This window comes from Crotalus tigris, unplaced genomic scaffold (assembly GCF_016545835.1).
Source record: "Crotalus tigris isolate CLP2741 ecotype Arizona unplaced genomic scaffold, ASM1654583v1 scf7180000020455.750797, whole genome shotgun sequence".
Classification (NCBI taxonomy): domain Eukaryota; kingdom Metazoa; phylum Chordata; class Lepidosauria; order Squamata; family Viperidae; genus Crotalus; species Crotalus tigris.
The window spans coordinates 93,491-118,616 of NW_024098029.1; the positions used below are offsets into that span (position 1 = coordinate 93,491).

The window sequence follows — 25,126 nt, forward strand, 5'->3', positions numbered from 1 at the left end:
TCCCTTTACACTTTCTAGCTCTATGCACCCCACATCGTCCATGGCGCCCTCTGTTAACTCCGCCCACCCAATCGCGCGCCTCTTCACATCCCCTCCTTGCGTGATGACGTCACGCATCTCCAGCGCCTGCGTAATGCGGCCGCGAGGGCGATTCAAATTAGTGGCGTCTCTCGAGCGAGGAGAATTCATGGCCGACGACGCCGGGGAGAGGATCGTCGCCTAAAGACTACGAGCGGCCGCCACTAGTCCTCCGAACTCCGGTGAGCCAAACGCCTTGCGGGCTAGATGGGAATGGAGAAATTAAAAACTCCTGCTGAGGTAAATTTCGGCAGCCGCGGTTTCAGCAGGAAAATGGAAAACGCGCAGAAAAAAAGGGGCGGGAGAAATGTTGTCTAGGGAACTGCGCGCCGATTGGTTTCATGTGAGGAGGGGCGGGAATATGAACCGTTTGGCCATTCGACGATTCAATCGGCTCTGCTGAGCGCGGCACACTAAAACTCGCCGTCTGATTGGCTAAAAGAGCCAGGTCGGGTATTCAAGCGGCTGCGGGCGAGGAGCAGCCGCAGTTTGGACGGGAGGAAGTACGCACGCGCTGGATGCCTCGCTTAGTTCTGGTATTTCAAGTGTTAATTCGTGAACGTCGGGCTTGTTGAATTCTGACTCGTAACAACCCGAGATCTTGCAGTTGCCCAAAATGCACGTACAATAAACCTGCCTCATCCGTCCACGAGTGGGAACTAAGACTCTCAGAATGTTTAGCCACGGGATGACTTCCGAGAATTGCAGTTCCCACGTGTTTGTTGAGTATCTCTGCAGAAGGCTGGGTTGTAGGTTCCTGAAAGCCTAACGCAGGGGTAGGGAACCTTGGCTTTTTTAGGACTTGTGGACTTCAACTCCCAGAATTCCTGAGTCAGCATGGCTGGTTCAGAAATTCTGGGTGTTGAAGTCCACAAGTCATAAAAGGGCCACGGTTCCTTACCCCTGGCCTAAGGGATGCCTGCTGCAAATGACCAAGCGGCAGCCCCATCATGTTTCTGTCGCTGGAAAAAAGCATGCACAGTTGGAAGGGACCTTGGAGGTCTTCTAGTCCGGCAAATGGCTGTCCAATCTCTTCTTAAAAACTTCCAGTGATGGAGTACTCAGAGCTTCCAGAAGCAAACTGTTCCACTGACTGTTTATTGAATATGATTTATCCTGCTTGTGAGCCCAAAAAAGTAATGAAACCAGGTCTGCATTTAGGAGAAAGAGGCTAAAAGTAACCAACATGCAAATCTGTTAAGTAGCAATTGTAAAGATGTTGAGATTCTGGAAAGAGTACAGAGAAGAGCAACAAAGATGATTAGAGGACTAGAAGCTAACACATAATGGTTGCTGGAATTGGGCATGTCTAGTTTAATGAAGAGAAGGGGTATGTCTAGTTTAATGAAGTGTTCCTATATCAGGGGTTGCCACAAAGAAGAGGGAGTCAAACTATTCTCCAAAGTGCCTGAAGGAAGGAGAAGAAGCAATGGATGGAAACTAATTAAGGAAGAAGCAATCTAGAATTAAACATTTCCTGACAGAACAATTAATCACTTGCCTCCAGAAGCGGTGAATGCTCCAACACTGGAAATTTTTAAGAAGAGACTGGACAGCCATTTGTCTGAAATGGCATATGGTCTCCTGTCTGAGCAGGGGGTTGGACTAGATGACCTCCAAGGTCCCTTCCAACTCTGTTATTCTATTCTATTCAAAGGCAATAGCACTTTATAGTATTTTACAGCAGTGTCTGAGCGATTTACAAATGTCAGCATATGGCCCTCAACAATTTGGGTCCTCATTTTACCAACCTTGGAAGGATGGAAGGCAGAGTCAACTATGAGCCGGTCAAGATTGAACAGCTGGTTGTGGGTGGAATAAAAGAGGTAGCTGAGCAGAAAATAAATTGCAAACTAAAAATCTACTAGGGGAAGACAATGTTTTCCATTCTGTTTGTTTTTTGCTAGTGATCATGAGCTTTTCAACACCACAGTCTGCTGGCTCCAAGGGTGATGCCTCTTCCGACAGTCAGTTTGTATCCCCTGGCACCAGACGACAGCCGCTCAGTGCCTGTGGCACCCCAGTGCTGCAGAGCTGCCCACAGAACGATGATGAACGGGAGAGGAAACAGCGGAGACGCTCCAGAGTGTTTGATCTACAGTTTAGCACTGAATCGCCTCTGTCCATACAGTCTCCAGTTAGCAAGTAAGAGCAATTTTTACACACATAAACACACCCACCAAAAAGAGTGACTGTGCCATTGCACTAGAATATGCAATGGAGATTAGGATGTGCTTTGAAGCTTTTAAGGAGGTGGGGCTTTAAGCATGATTAGTTTACAGAAATGGGCCACTTCAAGGATGGATGGATAGATAGATAGATGGGTGGATGGATGAGAGAGAGAGAGAGCCTTGTCCATGTCTAAATGTCTGCATTTGTCTTGTAGGCAAGCAGAGACATCGCTGCCAGCAATCCCACACTTGTCTAATACTCAGATTGCAGATCATTACTCCACGTGCATCAAGCTTTCAACAGAAAATGTGAGTTAAACTGCTGGTTACTGACAACTGTACAAAAGAATTGTTCATACTTACTATGTCAGGCTTGTGACATGGATATTTGTTAGTTTTGTTGTGGTTCACTTATAGCCCTAACTATTGGTGGCATTTCATATTGAGGGGTGCTATTCCATTTTAGGCAAGAAATCCAACATCTTAAGATTATGGCTTGGTATTTCAGAGGTGAGATTGCTGAACTTTTTTGAGCTTGGTGATGCACACAGTTGTAGTCATTGTTAAAACATATTGTTCACCACCTTTAATTGTGTCTTTCTTTCCAGAAAATCACCACAAAGAATGCATTTGGCTTACATCTCATTGACTATATGACTGAAATACTCAGGCAAAAAGATTCTGAACTCACCAACTTCAAGGTCAGTTTTTCCCCCTAATTTGGCTTACTTTGATGTACATAGAATATGAACAGCAAATGCTGGGTTATCTTTCATATTGCTTGCTGTGCATGACTGGCCTGAAAGGCTGTGATGACTGGGTGATGAGCACAAAACTACCCTTTCCTTTTGGTTACATTCCTTTTGGAAGAACCCGCCCCTTCCAATACCTAGCCAGTATGCTAGAGATTGTGCCATTTATGGAACAAATATATCTGGAAGACTGCTGTAGGAAATAAAGATCTGCCCTCTTCCCTTCCACCCCACAGACAGGTGGATTGGTCTACATTCTATTAGCTCCTGAGACTCCTGGGGCCTGTTGTATGTTCAAGGAAAGATTGCAAAATTGTTGAGCTATGAAAAAAATGGCTAATATTCCTGGCCCTATTTCTAAATTAAGCTGATCTCCCATGCTGGTTTTGAAAGCCCTAGTTCCAAGTGAACAGGCAGAGGAGAGAAGAAAAGGCAAAGACTAGAAGCTCTGTTTGTATTCTTTTGGCTATTGCTCAAAAGACATTTAAGGCATAAATTTGCTTTTACAGGTAGCAGCTGGTACCCTAGATGCCAGCACAAAGATCTATGCAGTGAGAGTGGATGCTGTCCATGCAGATGTTTATCGCGTCCTTGGAGGGCTGGGCAGAGATTCTGCAGCTGCCGAGACTGAGAATAGCCAGGATACAGGTGAGCCTTTTGTTACTATTAACAGAGCCTATAATTTGGAATAGCTTGGAATAGTTCCAGCAAGCTTTGGTTAAAGCGCTGCAGAAAATTCCACTCAGGCCCCTGGACTTTCCTTTTCTAGGTGGTGGAAAGGAGGACTTGGAGCAGTCCAAGAAGCGTCCGATTAAGAGGAAGCATCTCTACAAAACCATTGAACAAAATTTGAATAACATCAACGTCTCCGAGACGGATCGCAAATGTGAGGTGAGAAAGTCTGTGAAAATGACTTTTCTTGTCCCTGCATTGTTACCTGACAGGGACAGTTTGTACAAGATTGGTTGCAGAAACAGAAGGTGTGAAGTATGGGCCGTGGAGAGGCAGAAAGGCTCTGCTCTTCTCTGCTCCTCGTGTTAGAACTGTCCTCCTGATCGTTGGAGAAGCAGCCTGCGTCCCTATCACCCAAGTTTGCGCTCAATTTTATGATTTTCTGGTAGCGAAAAGGAGATAGTGCTGCTTCTTTCAAATCTGATGGGCTCTGTGTTTGAAATAGAGAACAGTGTGGCAATGGAGCGGAGTTAAGAGGACAGTCTGGATTGATTTATATTGAGCTAATTGTACAGGCCCAAGGAATGAATGGCCAGGGGTAGTTCAGCCAGCTTTTCAACTTGGCAATTGACATTTAAATGTGGGTGTTTGTTTACTAAATTTGTTTGCCACCCCTCTCATCAAAATGACCGGGCAGCTTACAGCATTGCAACATTAAAATCCTAACAAGTAAATATTTCTAAAACAATAAAATGGAAATCACAATCAAAATAAAATTATAGTTAAAAGATGGGGAAGGAACAGGATGCAGGGGGTGGGAGGTAGGATTATCTCTTAATTCCGCAACCACTTCCAGTTTTTCCTGTTGTTGTTTTTTTCTTCAGAGTGATCCCATGTTCCAAAAAACCGCCTCGTCCTTTGATGAATGCAGTAGAGCTGGAGTATTCCTTATCACACTTCACACGCACAGCCACCTCAGTGAAGTCCTGTTCGATTCTATGGTTGTTCCTCTGCCTTCTTCTGCGACTTCTGAGATGCCAAGTTCTTCTCTTGTCAGCGTGACTGATTTAAAACGTAGGCATGAAAAATTGGTAGCAAACGATTGTACTTGCAATAACGTTTGAGTTTGTTTGACATGGAGCAAGAAGGACAGACCCTAAGTGTAGTTCATGCAAATGACTGGTGTTCACCCCTCTTTTCCGTCCTCTGCTGTCATTCCAAGTTATTAATGTTCAACGGGGGAAGACCGAGTCACTTGACAACCGTTGCTAACCTCACAATTGCAGTGATTGTAAAATGGAGCAAAACTCACTTAGCAACTTTATCTTTCTTAGTGAGAGAAACTTGTAAACCCAACTTGATATGTGTTACACTGTAAGAATCTCACTAGCTTAACAACTGCTGTGATTGACTTAACAATTGTGGCAAGAAAAGTAGTAAAAATGGGGGGAAATTTACTTAACAAATGTTTCGCTTAACAATAGATTTTGGGCTCAATTGTAGTCTACCTGTATAGGAAAGGACCTTTGTATATTGCAGGAGTGTCAAACTGCCGGCCCGCGGGCTGGATGCATCATAGCGAAACCGCACCCACCCATTGCCGACAATGGCAAAAGAGTCACAATACGTCGCGACACATCACGCGACGTTGCGAGTTTGACACCTCTGGTATATTGGAAAGCTTGCTGACATCTAAGATTTTAATAACTTTTAATTTCAGATTTCTTTCTGAACTCTCTTCTTTTTGCTATCGTATCTAGCCATCCTTCTACGATGTGTTGAAAAGTCTGCCATTTGCCCTTCATTGTCTGGCTTTCTGTTTACTCAGTGGAACAGTGAAACTCATAACGAGGTACACAGATCTGGTTGCTGCTTTGTATCAAAAGAAGTTGTCATAGTAATCTTATATTTAGTTCAACATTTTTTTCATTTGTGTCCAGGAGATGCCACCATCTCGTGGGCTACTGGGTTTCTTATCAAATCTTGTTTCTAGAGGTTTTCTCAAGTTCTATTATGAAATGTTTTAACTTAAGACAGCTTGAACCTTGCAGTGAAATTTGGCTTTTCTCAGCTTTATCATTACTTGTGATGGTGGCGCAGTGGTTAGAATGCAGTACTACAGGCTACTTTTGCTGACTGCCAGCTGCCAGACAGTTCGATCCTCACTGTCTCAAGGTTGACTCGGCCTTCCACCCTTCCGAGGTCGGTAAAATGAGGACCCAGAGTTGCTGACTCTGTAAATCGCTTTGAGAGGGCTCTAAAGCACTGTGAAGCGATATATAAATCTACGTGCTATTGCTAAGTGCTACTATTCTATAACTATTTAGGGCCTAGCGTTGTAAAGTTAGTTTTTAATTAACGGTCATTATGAAAGACAAAAAAAAAAAAATCCCCTTAAAATGTTGTTTTGTGTTCAGTCAGTCTCTGCTCTACTGGATAAATTCAAGAAGAGTGACCAGGCTTTTGATATCAACGCAAAGGCTGATAACGACCCCCAGGAATTTGTTGAGGACAGAATGGAAGATGATTTTGATGCTGATGTTCTGGACAAGATGATGGCAAGAGATCTTGGCAAATTCTCCGAGAAGCTGGAGGCACACTGCGTAGCACCGGGACACTCAAGGCATGTCTTTCTTGGGATATTTGTGGGTGGGGGCGGTGCTCTTGAGAAGTTTTTAAAGAGAGTTGCTTGTTGTCTTCCCTGGAAAACGATCAGGGACAACATTTGTAAAAACATGTATGTTATTCATGTAGTCTTTGACTTACGACTGTAACTGAGCCCAAACATTCTGCTAAGTGAGACATTTGTTAAGTGGATTTTACCCCCATTTTATGACCTTTCTCGCCGCAGTGAATTGATTGTTAAGTCAATAACATGGCCTCCCCATGGACTTTGCTTGTCAGAGGCTCACAAAAGGGGATCACGTGACTCCCAGGCACTGCAACTGTCACAAATACATGCCAGTTGCCAGTCATCTGAATTTTGATCATGTGACACACAGGGATATTGTGGTGATTGTAAGTATGAAACACAGTCATAAGTCATTTTTTTCAGTGCCGTTGTAACTTCAAACAGTCACTAAGCAAACTTTTAAGGCGAGGACTACCTGCACAGCAAACTTGAAGACGCAATGGCCACTCTTTTAAACTAGTGTTAAATCTGTTTCTTGTAGAGAAAAACTGGCTTCGGTAAGAGAAGGGGATATTGGGTCCATGTGTCTGCAGCTGTCCATGAATCCCAGCGAGTATTCTTACTTCAGCCCCCGAATTATGTCCATGTGGGCAGGCCCAGAGCACTGGCATTTTAAACCACGCCATAAAGGTACGGTGGACAGAGGTTGGGGGGGTGGATTTTCAAGAGTTAAGCAGTCAAAGTTAATTGTGGCATCTCCTAAGTTTATGAAGAATCGCAAGCTTTTATCTGTTACTGTTTCCCTTCCTGTGCTTTGAGTCTGTCTGACCTCTTTTACTATTTTCTTCTTCTGTTTCATCAGTGCTGCGTGTGAGCGCCTGTGAGTTCACACATGCACATTCCCCTTCTCAAAATAATGCTCTCTGCTCTGGATGCTGCTGCCTAAAGTTTACAAAAGCATATTCTGTAATACACAGTAGAGTATATGTTGATCTCTTACTCGGTAATAGAAATGGCATCACGGTATATCTCATTTTTGCTTAAGAGCATATAGACAAATGTGTAGTGGTTGCATTTCCAATCCGCTGTAATTGTTTATTTTCTCACATCACAACTAAGATTGGTAGGTCAGAGTAGAGCTATACCTAATGTTTAATTATTTTGAGAGTGCCATTTTGTGTTGCCCGTTCAAAGACGATTGGAGTTCACTTTTATGAAACAATACAGTTCATGCCTATATGCAGCAACACTTTAAAAAACAGAAGATTTAATATTCTATTTCTTCCACCATGTTGCATTGTGTCTTCTCTCATCTGCACAGGTGATGCCAACCCTGAAAAAGTCAGTAAAAGGAAAACGATTAAGAAAGCCTTTCAGATCAATTTTGACGAGGAGATTGATTTTGCAGTTTACTTCCGCAAAACCCGGGTAAGCTTTTTCCCGAAGGCAGAACAAGAAGCAATGGGTGGAAAATCATTACAGAGAGAAGCCACCTAGAACTCAAGGAGCAATTTTCTGACAGTGAAAACGATTCATCAGTGAAACGGCCTGCCTCCAGAAGTTGTGAGTGTTCCATCACTGGAGGTTGTCAAGAAGAGGCTGGACAGTCCTTTGCGTGGAATGGTATAGGGTCTCCTGCTTGAAGAGGGGTTGGACTAGCAGACCTCCAAGGTTCCTTCCAACTTTACTCTTCAGGGTGCCCCAATATTTTGTAACTGGTAGTTTTAAATAAGGATCTAAATTAGCAGCCCTTTTTGGAGTACAGTTTGCAAGCAACACAAATGTATCCGGTGTCTTCAGTCTCTGAGTTGTCAGAGATCAATATTGTAAGTGTAGCTTGCCCTCCTGTGGACAGATCCCTACCACGTCCTCTGTTCCTTTTGTCTGCCCCTCCTGCCATCAGCATTGAGTGCCTAAAGGAAAGGAAAGCTTCCTCTGTGCTGCGTTCTAGCAACCTGCTTGGAGATGGTTAATGTTCTGATTGTGGGAAATCAATTGTTAGAAAAGAGAGATGCCAGCACAGCCTTTTTGCTACCTGGCAATTCTGCTCAGGATCATGGCTTGCCTGTTAAATTGGCAACTCGCTGGAATTTCTCAGTGTTGCTGTCGGTGTTCTGTTTCTCTGAACTCTGCCCTCAGGTGGAGTCATGGCTTTGATTCCCAGTCTGACTCCCAGTAAAAGATTTATCACTATCTCTTAGGTGATAGAACTCAACCATTACCACCCTGGAAGAATTGTTTCTACTCCTAAACTTTGTCTGTATTCATTTTGCTATGATTTGCAAGCAAAGTAGCTGCACACCTAATCAAGAAACAATAACACATTTTAAAACTAAACTTATTTCTGACTTGTGGCAGGCCATCTACATGGCCAATATTGCAAACACTGCCCCATACTTTTCTCTAGTTTTTAATTAAACCAGTTGGATGCCATGACAAAAACTGCCCAATAGGCAAATTATGTTGCCCTTGGATTTTACCTTTTCTGCTCTTTCAGCACCTGAACTTCATTATCTCAGTCTCAAATCCATGGCTTAACAGACTCTGAGCACAGAATAATCTCTGTTGCAATGCTTTAGTCAAATATGCCCATCCTGCCCATATCTATTTTTTTAGATATTGGCTGGCCTGCCAATTGAAATCCATTTATAGCTGATGTTTGCACTGGGAATGAATGAAATTGTGCACGTGTCAAATCTAAATCAGGGCGATGTGGGGGCTCACTGGTTAAGAACCAGCAGCTCAGATTCGAGATCTGAGCGCCGGGCAACGCAATGAGCTCCCATCCTCACCCCAGCTTCTGCCAACCTAGCAGTTCGAAAGCATGCAACTGCAAGTAGATAAATAGGTACCACTTTGGTGGGAGGGTAACCGTGCTCCATGATGTCATGCTAGCCACATGACCACGGAAATGTCTTTGGACAACCCTGGCTCAGTGGCCCTTAAAACGGAGAAGAGCACCACTCCTTATAATCAGCAACAACTAGCAAAGTAAAATCTGCAGGGACTAAATCAGTGCAAAGTGTGATTTAAGATAAAACTTGTACAGTCTTCCTAGTAGAGGAGGTTTCTGACGTTTCTGGTTTTCTAAAACAGGCAGCTACAGTTCTGGCCAAGTCCACCCTTGAAAGCCAAAACAAGAAAAGCAACACCCTCCCAGCAGATTTCCATTACAATCCAGACAATCTCACTCGGCTGTTCCTCAAACCACAAATCAGGGTAAGATCTGCTTGTTCAATGTAAGAATCTTGGCAGTGATGCTTACAGCCTGCTACTCTGGGCTGAAGATCGGTTAAGATGCCTTGGTGGATTCATCCTTTCCATTAGTAGCTGTCGTTATTCTTTCAAGTTATTTTGTTTCTACAGCTGTCGAAGATGTCACTTCAGGGCCGTTCACCCAATCATGATGATGATGATGAAGTTGGAGAATACGATTACAACAATCCCAATGATACCTCCAACTTCTGTCCCGCAGTGCAGGTGAGTGGTAAAAATAAGAAGCGTGCTCTGTGTTTGACTGCCACCCTTTCTTATCTGAAATTGGTGGCTAGAAGTTATAAAAATTGATTGCTGAAAGTGGCAAGATTTAGGTAGGCTTGGTAATGAAACAATGGAGGGCCCGTTACCGAGCCCTGGCCTATTCGGAATTAGGCCACGCAAGTGGCTGCCCGGAGTGTGCATGCACATATGTTGAGGTTTACCTGTATTTCTTTTCTAGATCTCTCTGACTGAGAAAGAGACACTGTGGAACTCTAGAACTTGACTGCGCTCCTGTTAATTTCCCACCCCCTTCTTTCTGTCCAGGATGATGATAGTGACGATGAGAACAGCCCTTTGAACTTTATAGGTCAAGGAGGGATGTTTGAAATGACAGCCAATCCTACAGGTGGAGAGGACCAAGATAGAGAACTTGATGGAAAGGTCAAAGGGCTCCACATCTCCACCTACGGTGAAGCCAATATGGTAGCTGAGCCTCAAAAGGCAAGTATTAGTTTGGAATGCACAGTCCCAAAACTGTGTCTCCCCAAATTCCCCATTAGTGTCTGAAAGTGCCAGGTTGGGAAAAGGTGATATACAACGTGACTTGATGATGGGTTGAAGATCTTCCTGTGACTTACCCATAGCGCTGGTAGATTTATTCATTTTAAATAAGGCCCTCCTGCAGGTTATATGGAATAGCAATACTTTGAAGGGCAGGGTTGTAGATTTGTCTTGGGTTATTACGACTCTTCTAACTCCGCCTGATTTTGGATTCCAGGTGAACAAAATAGACATTCAGTATGCAAAAACTGCCAAAAAGATGGACATGAAGAAGCTCAAACAGACCATGTGGCACCTCTTGACAGAAGTCCCAAAGAATCAGGTCAAGGAAGAGGTACACAACAGGAGATCTGGTTTTGTTGTTGTTCTTGTTTTCTCCTTCAGTATCTTAGTTGACTTTCTCTGAACTCTGCTTCTTAAGGCAGTAACCGCAACTTTTAATCACTACTTTGCAAAAAGAAGAACTGCAAAATTTTATTTCCTTGGAAAAGGGTATCCTGAGAACAATGTTGCTCCTCCTTGCTTCAGTAGGTTAGCAATTATCTCCAAAAGAGAGTAATCCACAAAAGTGATAAGGGAGCAGAGGCAAAACGTATGAAGAACGGTTGCTGGAATTGGGGATGTCTAATTTAATGAAGAGAAGGACGAGGGTATCCTGAGAACCAAGCGTCTGAATTTTGATCACTTGACCACGGAGATACTGGAACGCTTGTGTGAAAAATGGTCACACAGTGCCATTGTAACTTTGAGCGGTCACTGAACCAACTGTTGTAAGTCGAGGACGACCTGTACAGAAATCAGAACACAACAAGTCCTGCCTGGAAGGTTCATGATCTGACTGCTTTTATTTCAACGTTCTCCCTGCAGAGTGAAGACCCAGAGGAAAAGGTTAAGTCTATATCGGTCGGAGGCTCGAAGGCCTTCAGCAGCATCACCACGGACCTACTTCACAGGTATTTCCCAGGGTCTCAAATACCTTGTCAAATATCAGGAAGTAAGATGAAGATGCACTCACCTCTAGAGTAAACCACAGCTTTTGAAACAAGTCCACCCCATGGAGCTTAGGGCAAGCCCCAGGGAGTCAAGACTACTACAGAGGAACATTTACACGATGTGAACAGTTTGACAATTTCTCTGTCTGCTTCCAGGCTAGGGAATAATTTGTATTTTATCAGTAAGCCTTGCCTTTTAGAGAATTAATATGTCTGGCTGTTAAAGAAGGACTCTTTATACATTTGCTTCTTTAATAATTTACGCCCCACCTCAAGGCAGCCGATAACAAGGAAGCAAATTACAGGTAGTCCTTGACTTACGACCACAATTACGACATCGTCAGTGCTATAGTATATAAATATCAGTGCTATAAGCACTGATGACGCTACCTAGTTTGGTAGTGAAATGTCTGCAAAAAAACCAACCAAGCTCAGAAAGCACCAAGGACCTCGCAGTTCTTTTCCTCCTCTCCACAAACCCCCTCCCGCTTCTAGCACTGATGATGTTACCTAGTTGGGTCATGAAATGTGCATGAAAACTACCAGACTCAGAGTCCACCAAGGACCTCTCAGTTCAACTCTTGAGCTATAAATATTCTCCTCTGTCAATACACCAATTTGTTTGATGTGTCTACTTTTAAAAGTCTGATGGGTTTTGGGGGGGGCAGCAATAAGAAAACCCAGGAGGAGAAAATGTTTTTTTTTTTTCTTTCGAGCTGTAAAAATAAAAGATTCCTTGCTTCTCGTCCCACCTTGTTCTGTCTTGTAGGCTGCCTTCCGTGATGGCAAAAAACCTCTCTGTACCCTTGGCCTTTGCTTGCCTCTTGCAACTGGCTAACGAAAAGGTGAGTACGATACCTCCAGCAATTCAAGTACTCGCCTTACGACCACAGTTGAGACCGACATTTATGTCGCTAAGTGAAACATTTGTTAAGTGAGTTTTGCTCCATTTTATGACCTTTCTTGCCACAGTTGCTAAGCGAATCATGGCTGTCATTAATTTAGTAATGTGATCATTAAGCGGGTCTGCTTTCCCCATTGTCTTTGCCTGTCAGAAGGTGGCAAAAGGGATCACATGATCCTGGGATGCTGCAGTGGTCATAAACATGAAGCAGTTGCCAAGCGTCCGAATTTTGATCACGTGACTGCAGGGACGCTGCAATGCTGCAAGTGTGAAAAACGGTAACAAGTCCCCTTTTAAGCACAGTCACTAAATGAACTTTTGTAAGTCGAGGGCTGCCTGTAACAGGACAGTCATGTGGGATGAACAGGATCTGTTCAGCCTATATCTCCTGGCTTGGCTAACCAGTTGGTGAAACCTTTGACAGTGCTGAGAAGGGACTTGCGTTCGAGTGGGCAGTTTTACGGTTTGACATTTTATTCTTTTTTCCCCCCCTTCCACATGTCCCCAGAATCTGAAACTACAAGGGGTGCAAGACTTGTCTGAAGTTTTAGTGCTACAAGAAGATTAACCTGTGCTGTCCGACATTCTTCGGCCTCCACAAAGAGGGAATTTATTTGTCCTTTAAGACTTTTCTCCAGCTCATAAAGTGAAGGGCAGGAACCTCTGCCTAACTCCCATCCTTTCTTCCTGGGATAAATAGCGTATGAATTGCAAATGATTCTGGCAGTCCGGATCTGTTTGTCTTTTAATGAGTGGGGGGGGGCTTTGAACTCCCCCTGAATTTGGCCTCTTTGACCCCGAGTGTGTGGAGCTTTTTAACCCTCATGTGTGTGCTTGGCACAATCACGGCACTTGTATTGCTTCTGCTTTTGAAAACACGCTTCAGTTCCCCCCCCCCCCCGCACTGAACATGTTCCCATCCTTCTCCTGTCGTTTTACCATTGTCTTAAAGTCATTCTATATATTTGTACAAATTTTTTTTTGTTTAGAAATAAATCCAACCCTTATAGTAGTTCTGTTCTGCCTATAGCTTTCATTTGCTTTGAACCTCTGGCAGACGTGCCGGTGACTTGAACATATGCACATGCCTTGATTTGGATTGTTGCATCTTGTGCTGCAGTTTCGTGTGGGCGGTGGACGTAGCAGAGAAGAGCTTTGCTGCATGTCGGGAAATGCAGCCATTTTCATTTGCAGCCGATCCAGACAAACCTTCCTTCGTAGAGAAGCTTACCTTGATTTCATCAAGTAATAAGGAAGTTGCGCCAGACGGGTGACTTAACTGAAAGCCAGAGTTTGGAACTCCAGTTGCACAACCACATTATCTCATCACATTCGTAGGCACAATCTGTTACCTAACTGCTAGGTCGATGAAAGATACGATCTCCTTATTTCTGTTCAGATTGGTCAGGCTGTCAACATAGAGTCTGAGGTTTCCTTTCTGGTTTGCTATTTATGGAGCCCCTTCAGTTTCTGTGCCCAGAGGCTCTTGAGCAATTGCACCGACGCAAACATAAGCTGGGCTTCATATAAATAAGGAAAACCTGTTTCCCTTCCCCCGCTGGGAAAGGACAAGGAAAATGTGACTTCCCCTCTCAGAAAAATTCACTCCATATACGTAGACACACACGCACACACGTAGTCCTTGATTTACGACCACAGTTGAGCCCAACTTTTCTGTTGCTAATGTGAAACGTTTGTTAAGTGAGCCTCGCCCCATTTTACCATCTTTCTTGCCACCGTTGTTAAGCGAATCAACGGCAATTGTTAAGTCAGCCACACGGTTGTTCAGTGAATCTGGCTTCCCGTTGGATTTTGCTTCTCAGAAGGTTGCAGAATGGGATCACGTGACTCCGGGACTCTTATTTACGACCATCGTAAATATGAATCAGTTGCCGAGTGTTCGAATTTTAATCGTGTGACCATGGGGATGCTGCCGTGGTTGTGTGAAAAACGGTCATGGGCCCTTTCTTCAGTGCTGTTGTAACTTTGAACAGTCACTAAATGAACCATTGTAAGTTGAGGACTGTACACACACACACACATATAAAATAGTTTTGAAGATACGAGTCTCGGGAATATTTATATTCGAAAACTAAAACACTTTAGTCTCGGTGATCTATATTTTAGTTTTTGTATGTATGTGTGTGTGTATGTATATATATATATATATATATATATATATATATATATATATATATATATCACACACATACATACATACATACATACATATATATATAGAGAGAGAGAGATACAGTGAACCTGTCTAATAGCTATACTAGTCTCCCTTTAACCTTTTGTCATCAAAATCTAAGTTTGCATATATATATATATATATGTCTGTGTGTGTGTGTGTGTGTGTATCCTTTGTGGAAGAAATGGTTGCCCAGCCCTGTTTTAATCCACCCCTCCCCTCTTTCTTCTTGGAAAGCCCTTTTCAATGATGGCGATAACCAGGCTCTCAATCTGAACTTTCATTATGATATTTATGCTTAATGATTTCCCAGGGAGCAAACATTCCTCCATCAACAAGTCATGACTGTTTGTGTATGATTTCTCAGCCTGTGCAATCGGCATTGCCAAAAAAAAAAAAAAAAGAAGAAGAAGAAGCGGCTTGTCCATCAGCCTTGACTTGTTTGCCAAAGGGCCTCTGGGGGCGGAGGGGAGAGAAGAGAAATGTGTCCACAAGACTGGTGGGAAAGTCGGAATGGGGGAAATTTTCCATTCACCTTGGCAGCTGACTGCACCAGCCGAGTGGGTGAACCTGATAGCCTTCCACGTGCTTCCCAAAGGGAATTTTCCACCGGCCTCCCTGATCTCATTTTTTAATGACTAACTCACTCTTTTCTTTTGTTTAACTTGGCTCTTCTTGTTAGAAAGTGCCTAAGCCCCTGGATGATTCACCTTGCTTAATGGCTGGAGGCAGGCTCTGCAGTTTTCTGAGGCTTCCGGATCTAATTTATTACACGGCAGCTGTAAGTTGTGGGTGACCGAGGAAGGGTTTGTAAGCAATGGCCTGAAAAATAAAGGAAGGCTGAAGCGAGGCCCCCTTTTCTAGGGTGGGCTCTGTGGTTTTGCATTTGACTTCAGGTCTGGGAGTTTTCAGCCATGCCGGCTACAGATTACTTGACTTAAAAGTCCAAGCCATCTGCGGTGGAACAGTTACCGGGACAGTACAGAGCTAACCCAGCAAGTACGACTTGATTACTCAAGTGTATTTAGATATTGCTGGGGTTTATTTTTTTTTCTCATTTCTCATTTATTTTCGGCCACTACATTTTAAAACCTAATATCTTTTAAAAATGGCATGGTAGCTTAAATAGTTGGCACACAACCTGATTCTCTGTCTAAAACGTTTTTGTGAGTCAGATTTCTCGGAAGGTTTGAGTGCTGGCTTACAGCACTGTTTTTAAGCACCTCCTGTTCCTTCGATGAGGCTCAACTGCTGAGCTTTTTAAGTTTTGCTCTGCCTAGTTTAGTATAAGTGTTCATCCAGTTTTACACTTGACTTTTCTATTAAGTCTGATAAAGTTTTTTTTTTTATTTCTTTCAGTTGTTTTGTGGGTTTTCTTTTTACTTGTGGCTGATGGGAAAGGCAAAAGATGGTGTCAGGCATCTACAGGATGATTAGCACAGGAAAAAGGAGACAGGTTTTGTCTTCTCCACCTTTTATTCTGGATCACCCAGAAAAATGGGCATCAGAGCTTTTCAAGCACCTTCTTTCAACAATGCAATATTAGCTGTCAAAGCATTGCCTTCACGTCCTGTCTAGCAATTTCTTCAAAAATAACCGGATCACCATGGTTAGAAATGGGCTGCTAAAGAAACTGGTTCTTTGATTTCTTTCTTTCCACATTTCCTGTTACGCATCTTTGAACATCACCTCTTTATACCCATAAATATCATTTTTAAGGAAAACAACAAGGGTGATATCTCAATGGTTTATTACAAATTCTTTCTAGAAATTACAGATTTTTACAGAGAAGCAAGTACAAAAAAGAACATCATTAACAGAAACCGATGATATAGGTTGACTTCTTGCCATTTAGAAAATCTACTCTAAAATACTTCAAATTTCCAGTTGTTTCTATTCTGAATTCTTCACAGCATTATATTACTGATTTTTTTTATTGGTTCTGACTTGTGTCTTTTAAGAGAAGATTGAAAACAATTCAATTGCAATTGTCATTCATTTTTCTTCCAAGGCAGAAAGTTATCAGTACCCACCATGTACCTACCCCACTCTGTTAAGAAATGTCTGTCGTTCAGAAGATAGAACTGTTTTAAGTTTAATAAATGATTTCTTTTTTAATTCCCCAAAATGCGAGAATGAGGGATTTCTGGGCAAACTTTGATTTTCGCATAAGGCCAGGACCCAATTTTGTTTTAGACTATGACATGATATGACACAGCTATGACGGATAGTTGGATTGCGCCTAAAGGGGTCTGGAAAAACCAGAAAGCTTGCACCATTTTTGCAATCTTCATAGGCCAAAAGATACTCAACATAGTGCCTCTGGTCAAGAAACCTCTGCCAAAACTTGATCATTTAAGATTGCAAGAGGCGTTTGTTTGTCTGTTTATTTATTTTCTCCCTCTTAGCTTTCAATGTACTCAACGTACAAGCCCTGCCGACTTTGAGATGGTTTGATTTTGATCTTGTAACAACGAATCACAGGAAATTATCCCTTTGTCTTTGGTCTGGAAGGCCTAAATCTCCAGATGTTTCCTGCAAAAGGAGTTCCCATCTCACTGAGCAGGAGAAACAATAAAGAGTTTTTCGCTTTCAAGAATTCCTCTTTTAATGTCTCTTCGCTCCTTCTGGTGACTCCTTAAGTTTGGAATTTGACTGTTTGTTCTTGCAACGCTGTTTATTTACAAGCCTGGTCATACTCCCCCTCTTCCCGAAGGCCGCAGCTGTTTGGTTGAATAAGATTGTGTTTTCTGAAAGATAAAATTCTCTCATTCTCAGGCAACATCAATATCACAAGCAAGCCAAGACAGGTAGCAGATTTAAGCAGAATTTCCAAAGGTTTTGATTAACCTGTCAATTGTCTTTTGCCCAGGAAGAATTCCCTGGCTAATAACATTTTTTGACGGCTGGCGTAGCCTTAGAAATTTTCAATAAGCCCTTCCACTAATTCTTGTGGCTCTGAGAGCAGACAGGGCTGGTGATGCCCCTGCTGGGAAAGTCCTGGAAGTAAGTTTCAAAGCTTATCAATCTTGTGCCAGCGGGCGAGTGTGAGGACCACCGTCTTTTTTTAAAAAACAAAAAGTTTTTGGATGCTGCTTTCTCGCATATCCTATGTGCGTCTCCAGTGCTTTCAGCGATCAGATCATTTATCCCTCTAACATCCTTATTCATTGCTTCTGTCCCTTTTAACCAAACACTGCTTTTTCCCGCCTTTTTTGGGGGGGGGTTTCTTCCCGATTGCTTTCTTCGACCCTCCAATTCTTGCCTTTTCCTGCTAGGACTGACATATTTCTGGCACACCGCAATAGTGCACGTTTTGTCACCGCAGGGAACTGTCACTCACTGATTTTCCCAACCAGCTTGGCAGGCCCTCGCTCTCTGCCAAAGTGGAGATCTGGAGGATTTTCTTCACCTTCTCCCGACAGAGAGGGCAGCGGCCGCTGGTCCTGAAAATCTTCAAGGAGCAGCTGGAGCAGAAGCCGGTGTGGCAGCAAGGGAACATCATGGTGCTGGCCTGAGACTCACAGCAGACCATGCAATCTTCCGCAGTGCTTTCTTCAGCTCCTCCCTGGAAGCCCAGGCTGGGGGAATCTGCAGAGGCATAAATATTTCACGGGAGAGTTTAAAACAGGCGGCCAGCTGAACTTGGCAACTTTAAGACTTGTGGACTTCATCTCCTAGAGCCAGAGTGGACTGGCCCACTTTGTGCTTCCTTGTGTGGTTCCACACCCAACAAGCCTTACAGATTGTGTATGCATTGTTACCGCACAATCACTTTAGAATAAAATGGAAGTTCTGTTCCCCAGTTTAAGGAAAGGGGAAGATATGTATCCTACAGGTAGTCCTTGATTTACAACGACAATGGAACCCCAACATTTTTGTTGCTAAGCGAGACATTTCTTAAGTGAGTTTTACTCCATTTTACCACCCTTCTTGCCACGGTTGATAAGTGAATCACTGCAGTTGTTAAGTTTACTAACAACAGTTGTTAAGTGAATCTGGCTTCCCCATTGACTTGGCTTGTCTGACGGTCACAAAATGGGACCACATGACTCTGGGACACTGCAATCGTCATAAATGACCAGTATGAGGCAGGTGACAACCATCTGAATTTTGATCACATAACTAGAGGGATGCTGCTACAATTATAAGTATGGAAAATAATCTTCACTCACTTTCTCTCATATTTATGATGGTTGCAGGGTCCTGGGGTCATGTGATCACCTTTTGTGACCTTCAGACAAGCAAAATCCAATAGGGAAGTCAGACAGTTGTCAAAAGGGACAAAACACAGTTAATAAATGTCTTAGCGACAGGAACTCCTGTGCCCTAAAAAAGCCACACACACTGCAAAGTATCCAGCCTGCAGTTGCTTACCGAGAAGTTGGACTGCTTTGGTTCTTCCATAGACGTCCACAACAGCCCAGAGAGGAGACTGAACCGAGACACCCTTGAAGAGGAGGGATCTTTCAGCCTCAAGGTTGATGCTGCAGAAAACACAGCCCTGGCCGTCCACCCAGAAGCTGATAATGTTATCTTCTGCTATATATTCATCTGGTACAACACCTGCGCAAGTCTTCCCTTGGATGACCAAGTCTGGGCACACAAATGGAGGCAAGGGACCAAAGCGAAGGCAAGGGTTTTTCCAGGTGAAGCCCACCCGTAGGCCACCCTGCCATTTCTGGTCGACTTGTAAGATTTTCAAAGTCACTTTCTCATAAAGTTCTACGGGTCGGTTGGAGAAGACGATGCCATCATGGAAGGTGTCCATTCTACTTACTGTACAGCAAGATTCATCCATAAAAATCTGGGATCCTTTGACGTGAGGGTGGAAGAATAGTGGGCTGTAGGACGCTTCCAGAAAACCATCTGATTCTATGGAGACATGAATCATCATTAATATAATCTTAGAAAGAAGGGAGAGTAGAAGGCCTCAAAGGAACCTGTTTACACCAATAAAGAATGCAGAATTGGAAGGGACCTTTGAGATCTTTTAGTCCAAACCTGCTCAGGCAGGTGACTCTACACCATTTCAGACAAATGGCTGTCCAGTCTCTTCTTAAAAACTTCCAGTGTTGGAGCATTTACCACTTCTGGAGGCAGGTTGTTCCACTGATTAATTGTTCTAACAGTCAGGGTTTTTTTCCTTAGTTCTAGGTTGCTTCTCTCCTTGGTTAGTTTCCATCCATTGTTTCTTGTCCTGCCTTCTGGTGCTTTGGAGAATAATTTAACACACACCCCCTTCTTTATGGCAACCCCTGAGATACTGGAACATTGCTATCATCTCATCTGTAGTCCTTCTCTTCATTAAACTAGATAGAACCCATTACAGCAACTGTTCCTTATATGTTTTAGCCTCCGGTTCCTAATCATCTTGGTTGAAATAGCCTACATCACTATATAAGAGAAATAACGCATAGTGTCTGCTCTCTGCATCTACAATATACTCATGGAACTATTATGGAGGAGCTGGTTTCACCTTCTTTACCGCACACGTCACATCCCAACTGAGTTGTCTCTTACTCCTCCGGGATGTGTTCCCTCCCTCCCTCCCTCTCTCCTGGGAAAGCACCTCCTGATTACATGCCATTCCAGGTATGTCAGAAAAGCCAAGTGGGATGTGCAACCACACAATCAAAGCCTCACTTCTTCTTATGTGTGTCTCTCCCTCGCACACACAAACTCAGTTGAAGCTTCCATCGCATCATTGTGGTTGCTACCTTGGCTTTTTGACCATCTCCTGTGGACATCCCCTATTGTGAAGTAGATTGGGTTAAAAGATAGTGACCGGCCCCAAATCATCCAAGAATGATCCTTAATGCACAGCTGTGACGCTCAGGATGCTGAAGCTGGTACCTAACGCTCGGAGATCTATTTTATACCACACGAGTGAAGAATACTGAATAAAGTTCTGGTCACCACAAGCACAAATAAGATGCTGAGAACCCTAGAAAGTATGCAGAGAAGAGCAGCAAAGATGATAAAGGATATGGAGGCTAAAAGGAGCTGGATATGTCTAGCTTATTGAAAAGAAGGATTAGGAGGGATGTGATCACTGTCTTCCAGTACGTAAGGGGCTGCCACGGAGAAGAGAGGGTCACTTCTCCAAAGTACCTGAGGGCAGGACAAGAATGGGAGGAAGCTTGTTAAGGAGAGATCCAACCTAAGAATAAGCAGAACTTTTTTGACAGTGAGAACAATTAGTCAGCAGAAGAGCTCGCCTCCAGAAGTTAAGGGCGCTCCATCACTGGAAGTTTTCAAGAAGAGATTGGACACCATTTTACCAGGATGGCATAAGGCCTCCTGCCTTGAGCAGTGGGTTGGACGAGAAGACCTCTGAGGTTTGCTCCGGCCCTATGATTCTGTGTTATTTTCTCCCGGTTAATGACCGCAATAAAGTTATTTGAATTTATGTTCTATGCTCAATGTTTTATTACCCTGATAATGATGAATCGTGGCAGTGCAGTTTCTGTTTTAACTACGTTGGGGGACATCAGAGAGATGCCCATATTAACAGCATCCATGTTAACAGCATGAGTGCGGAGCTTGCAAATCCTCACGGACTTGGTTTTCTGAGACACTAAGGAAGAATTGGGAACATTTTGACCTCGGAGCACTCAGCACCTTCTCAAGGTGCTCAGCTCCCTGGGAGAGCAAAACAGGTCTGGTGGGTGGAGACTGGAAGCTCTGCCATGCAAACGGCAAACGCTTTCTAACTGTACAAGGGCCTCATTTTCAGATCTCCTGCCAGCCTTATATGAGTTTATTGTTGCAGATAAGGGAAACATAGATAAAGGATTAAAGTTTATACATATGCGGGAAAACAAGATAAGTCTTGTGTGAGAATAAAAAACAATCCAACCTCAAATCACAAAATGTTTCAGCATTAATTTTCGAAACCGTCTGTGTCTAGAAGGGAACAAAACCTGGAGTGTGTTTAGAGGCAACAAATCATTGAGTTACTTTCACTTTCATTCTTTCACTGAAAGTGGAAGGAGAGCTAATTTTCCAATAAACAGGCCTATGCTAAAGAAGTTATTTTCAAGCCAAGGTTAGGGGGTCACATATCTGAACCCTTTCTTGGTGCCAAAAAATCCAGGCCATAGATAAGCTTATTCAGAACAACAGAATAACAGAGTTGGAAGGGACCATGGAGGTCTGCTAGTCCAGCCTCCTGCTCAAACAGGATACCCTATAACATTTCAGACAAGTGGCTGTCCAGCCTCATCTTAAAAACCTCCAGCGATGGAGCACCCACAAGTTCTGAAGGCAGGTTGTTCCACTGGTTAATTGTTCTCAGTTCTTCTCTCCTTGATTCATTTCCATCCATGATTTCTTGTCTTGCCTTCTAGGCAAGCAGGTGCTTGCATGCTCCATTTGCGCAGACAGCAGGGGCGCATGCCCGCCACTTGTGCAAATGGAGCTGTGCTTGTACGCAGGCGCTTACCCACTGCTCGCACAGAACCATTCCCCTCCCCCACCCGCCAGGTTGGGGAACTCTGGCCTGAAGCAGTATCATGTAGCTGCTGATTAGCCAGGAGGCCATTTTTATCTCTTCTGTCACCTGCCCTCCAGATATAATTTGAGAAGTTGATGGGCATTCTGATTCCAATCTAACTTCATGGCACACGTGTCTTTATCTTCTAGCCATGCTGGCTCAGGGATTCTGGGAGTTGAAGTCCACGAGTCATAAAAGAGCCAAGGTTGCCTATCCCGGCTCCAGCCCAACATAATCTAAATGAAAAGGCACAAAATAATCTAAATGATGATCATGCCAATAAAGAAGAATATTTGTAACTCATGGTTAAATTGAGGGGTCCGTGGCACTCTCTGAGCTTGGTTGTTTTCTTGCAGACGTTTCATTACCCAAATTAGTAACATCTTCAGTGCTACAGCAGTGATATTTATACACTATAGCACTGATGATGTTACTCTGTGTTTTCTCTCTTGCCGTGGTGAAGGGAGCTTATCCCTCACAAATGAACTTATCAGATCCTTCATACAGGGTAGAAGAGCTGCAGTGCTCCAGATGTTGTTGGACACCCCACACCAGTATGATCAACTGCCAAGAACAAGAGAGGCAGTCTTTCACCAACATCTGGAGATGTCCAGCTTCTTCAATTTAGCTTCATCAAAAACAGTATTCTTACTTTATTGAGTTGGGTGAAGATCCCCAAATTTGGCAAATTGCTTCCAAAAAGGTCCACATTCAAGCCTACTCTGCTCTCCCAATCACCAGCTCCTAGGATTCAGGCAGGCTATCCCGAACGTAGAGGTTCTACATCAGCCTTCCAGGATAGCGCCCAAGGGTGCTTTTTCTAAAAGGCAACTTTTTGGACTCGTTTCTTTCTTTGAAAAACTTTCGCTTCTCACCCAAGAAACCTCTTCAGTTCTGAAGACCTTCTGAAGAAGTAAAGCACTGAAGAACTGAACTGAAAAAGAAGCTTCCTGGATGAGAAGCAGAATGTTTTCCTGCAATAAAATCAAGAAAAATCTGTTTCCTTTTGGAAAACGGCACCGTTGTGGCCTCCACGATCTGGCTGATGGAGAATATCCAGAGAGTTCAAGGAAAGCATCCATCATCCAGCTGCCTTTCCTCTATTACATTTGCCACTTTGAAAGAAAGTTGCTGCCAATCTCTAGCATTTAAATATTTACAGTACTTAGTTGCACAGAGGCTGGCAGCAGAGCTTCAGTGCTCAGAGCCAAGATGCTCAGTGTATGCTCAGAAATAATTTTGAGTACTTCCCTTCCAAGCTGGCTAAAACAAGCATTTCAAGCCAATCTCGTGTCCATAAAGCCAGCTTGAAGGTTTTCCTTACCGTCATCAGAGGGACTAAGGCAGGCTCCCATGATTGGTGGGGCTGGGCTAGGTTGTGCTGTGTGTTGTGCGGTGCGGTGCTGGGCTGGAGGTGCTGGTTGCTGGCCACCTGCTTCTCCCTTCCCTGAAACCAGGCTGAAGAAGCAATTTTCCAGGTTCTCCGAGCACCACCAAAGCCTCTGCTTCAAACTGAAAGAAAGGAAGCTGTTTTATACAGCACCCTTGTGAGTTAAACATTAATCATCATGGAGGTTTCTGGGGATGTGTGTTTGAGTGTCACAAGACACCGCTTTTGTTGTTGTAGCAGGGAATTTCCAGCTTCTCTTTCTCTTTCTCTCTCTAGCTCTGAAAGCTGAGCCAGGACACAGCCCTCCGGTTTGCATTGTTGCCTCTGGCTTCTTGCCCAAATGAACGAACTGCTCCCGGCCTTTGCTCATCTCAGCACTTTGCCTGATGGAGTTGTGGGTGCTCTACCACTCTTCAGGAGTTGTGGGTGCTCTACCACTCCCTCTAGCATTCCCAAGTGCTTGTTACCTATTCCCCCCCACCTCCAGGTAGAGAGGCACATTTCTCACAAGGAAGTTACAATAGCTAGCTAGCCCAAAACTAAAGGGCCACTAGATGGCAGGGCCAACACATTGCTGCCATCTAGTGGGACGTCCAGGGTTTGCAGTTGAATTTCAGTCTTACTACAGTAGGGTTTATATGGGGCTTAAAGGTATTGCTGGAAATGCAATTTCTGTAGATCAATTATTATTTTTTTTGCTTTGCAACATGCTTGTTTGCTTTTCTTAAAACAGACCAGTGTTCCCTCAGGTACTGGAACACTGCTAGCAGGTCTCCCCTATTCCTTCTTTTCTTTAGACAAGCCAAACCCAAGTCCTGCAGCCGTTCTTCGTATATTTTAGTCTCCAGACCTTGGATCATCTTAGTTGCTCTTCTCTGAATTTTTCCCAAGGTCTCAACATCTTTTTTGTAGCATGGTGACCAAAATTGGCTGCGGTATTCCAGGTGTGGTCTCACTAGGGTTTTATAAAGTGGTAATAATACTTTGTGTGATCTTGATTTTATGCCTCTGTTTATACGACCCAGGATTGTAATCAGCATTTGCCTTGCCCTATCTATGACTTCTGGGATTGGCACACTCTCAAGAGCCAATGCTTGGCTTCTGGCCCAGGAAAATCGGGTCACTCCTTATTTTAAGCATTAAAGCAGAGCAGAGCACTTACCAATCTTGGATGACTCCAAAGAAGCTGAGCAGGCCTCATTAGTCCTTGGAGAAGAGATCACTGAGCAATCGCAGGGCTGGAGGCAGAAGGAGACGCAGGTCACAGTGGCAAGCTACCTTCCTGTCATTGCCATTCACTTTTATCGATTAGTCAGTTGACCTTATCAGAAATATACCTGTCAAGAAAACTCCCTGGGCGGGAGCAGTCAGGCTTTCAGAGTAATCCAGATAAGAAGCGGAAGTCACGAGTATCCACAGGACAAGAAACAACGGTTGGAAACTCCTCAAGGAGAGAAGCAACCTGGAATTAAGGAGAAACTTCCTAACAGTGAGGACAATTAACCAGTGGAACAGCTGGCCTCCAGAAATCATGGGCGCTCCATCCCTGGAGGTTTTAAAGAAGAGACTGGACAGTCACTTGTCTGAAATGATATAGGCTCTCCTGCTTGAGAAGACCTCCAAGGTCCCTTCCAGCAGTATTCTATTCTAAGTACATGCCAGTTGCCACACATCTACATTCTGATCACGTGACCATGGGGGTGTTGCAATGATCATAAGTGTGAAAAACGGTGTTCCCAGTCCATCAGATAGGAAAGATGTCATGTTGCAGATAAAAGAACAAGCTTGGGAAGTTAATCTCA

At 43.7% G+C, this 25,126-nt stretch overlaps 2 protein-coding genes across 8 annotated transcripts; one reads left to right on the forward strand and one right to left on the reverse strand.

The window, feature by feature from the left end:
* The first annotated feature begins 123 nt into the window (after positions 1–123).
* NCAPH (non-SMC condensin I complex subunit H) lies at positions 124–13,254 on the forward strand. 3 transcript variants are annotated; one of them, XM_039366893.1, is made up of 18 exons: positions 124–260; positions 1,986–2,223; positions 2,465–2,558; positions 2,858–2,950; positions 3,511–3,649; positions 3,771–3,892; positions 4,558–4,747; positions 5,434–5,525; positions 6,091–6,296; positions 6,847–6,995; positions 7,627–7,733; positions 9,402–9,524; positions 9,672–9,785; positions 10,110–10,286; positions 10,564–10,680; positions 11,214–11,299; positions 12,108–12,183; positions 12,751–13,254. In XM_039366893.1, the coding sequence occupies exons 2-18, from the start codon at positions 1,991–1,993 to the stop codon at positions 12,808–12,810; spliced, it is 2,178 nt and encodes a 725-aa protein (XP_039222827.1). In that variant the 5' UTR covers positions 124–260; positions 1,986–1,990; the 3' UTR covers positions 12,811–13,254. The 3 variants fall into 3 exon arrangements, with proteins under 3 accessions (XP_039222827.1, XP_039222828.1, XP_039222829.1); XM_039366894.1 differs by having other exon boundaries at positions 160–318; XM_039366895.1 differs by lacking the exon at positions 124–260 and adding an exon at positions 536–614.
* A 2,915-nt stretch (positions 13,255–16,169) lies between these two features.
* Positions 16,170–24,764, reverse strand: NEURL3 (neuralized E3 ubiquitin protein ligase 3). Of its 5 annotated transcripts, XM_039366888.1 has the most exons (5): positions 24,487–24,764; positions 23,259–23,446; positions 22,001–22,170; positions 18,814–19,311; positions 16,170–18,027 (listed from the first exon to the last, which is right to left on the reverse strand). In XM_039366888.1, exons 3-5 carry the CDS (start codon positions 22,035–22,037, stop codon positions 17,756–17,758), a joined length of 807 nt encoding a protein of 268 aa, XP_039222822.1. In that variant the 5' UTR covers positions 22,038–22,170; positions 23,259–23,446; positions 24,487–24,764; the 3' UTR covers positions 16,170–17,755. The 5 variants fall into 5 exon arrangements, with proteins under 5 accessions (XP_039222822.1, XP_039222825.1, XP_039222823.1 ...); XM_039366891.1 differs by lacking the exon at positions 22,001–22,170 and having other exon boundaries at positions 24,487–24,763; XM_039366889.1 differs by lacking the exon at positions 24,487–24,764 and having other exon boundaries at positions 23,259–23,541.
* Positions 24,765–25,126: the final 362 nt, after the last annotated feature.

Bases quoted from the DNA above. Each gene is read 5' to 3' on its own strand.
- NCAPH (XM_039366893.1), top strand. From the start codon at position 1,991: ATGAGCTTTTCAACACCACAGTCTGCTGGCTCCAAGGGTGATGCCTCT. The intron at 3,893-4,557 runs GTGAGAAAGTCT...TTTTTTCTTCAG, and splicing joins AGACGGATCGCAAATGTGAG to AGTGATCCCATGTTCCAAAA. The intron at 5,526-6,090 runs GTACACAGATCT...TTTTGTGTTCAG, and splicing joins ACAGTGAAACTCATAACGAG to TCAGTCTCTGCTCTACTGGA.
- NEURL3 (XM_039366888.1), bottom strand. From the start codon at position 22,037: ATGCCCATCAACTTCTCAAATTATATCTGGAGGGCAG. The intron at 19,312-22,000 runs GTGACAGAAGAG...ATGTCTCCATAG, and splicing joins AAATTATATCTGGAGGGCAG to AATCAGATGGTTTTCTGGAA. The intron at 18,028-18,813 runs GTAAGCAACTGC...ATGCCTCTGCAG, and splicing joins CAAAGCAGTCCAACTTCTCG to ATTCCCCCAGCCTGGGCTTC.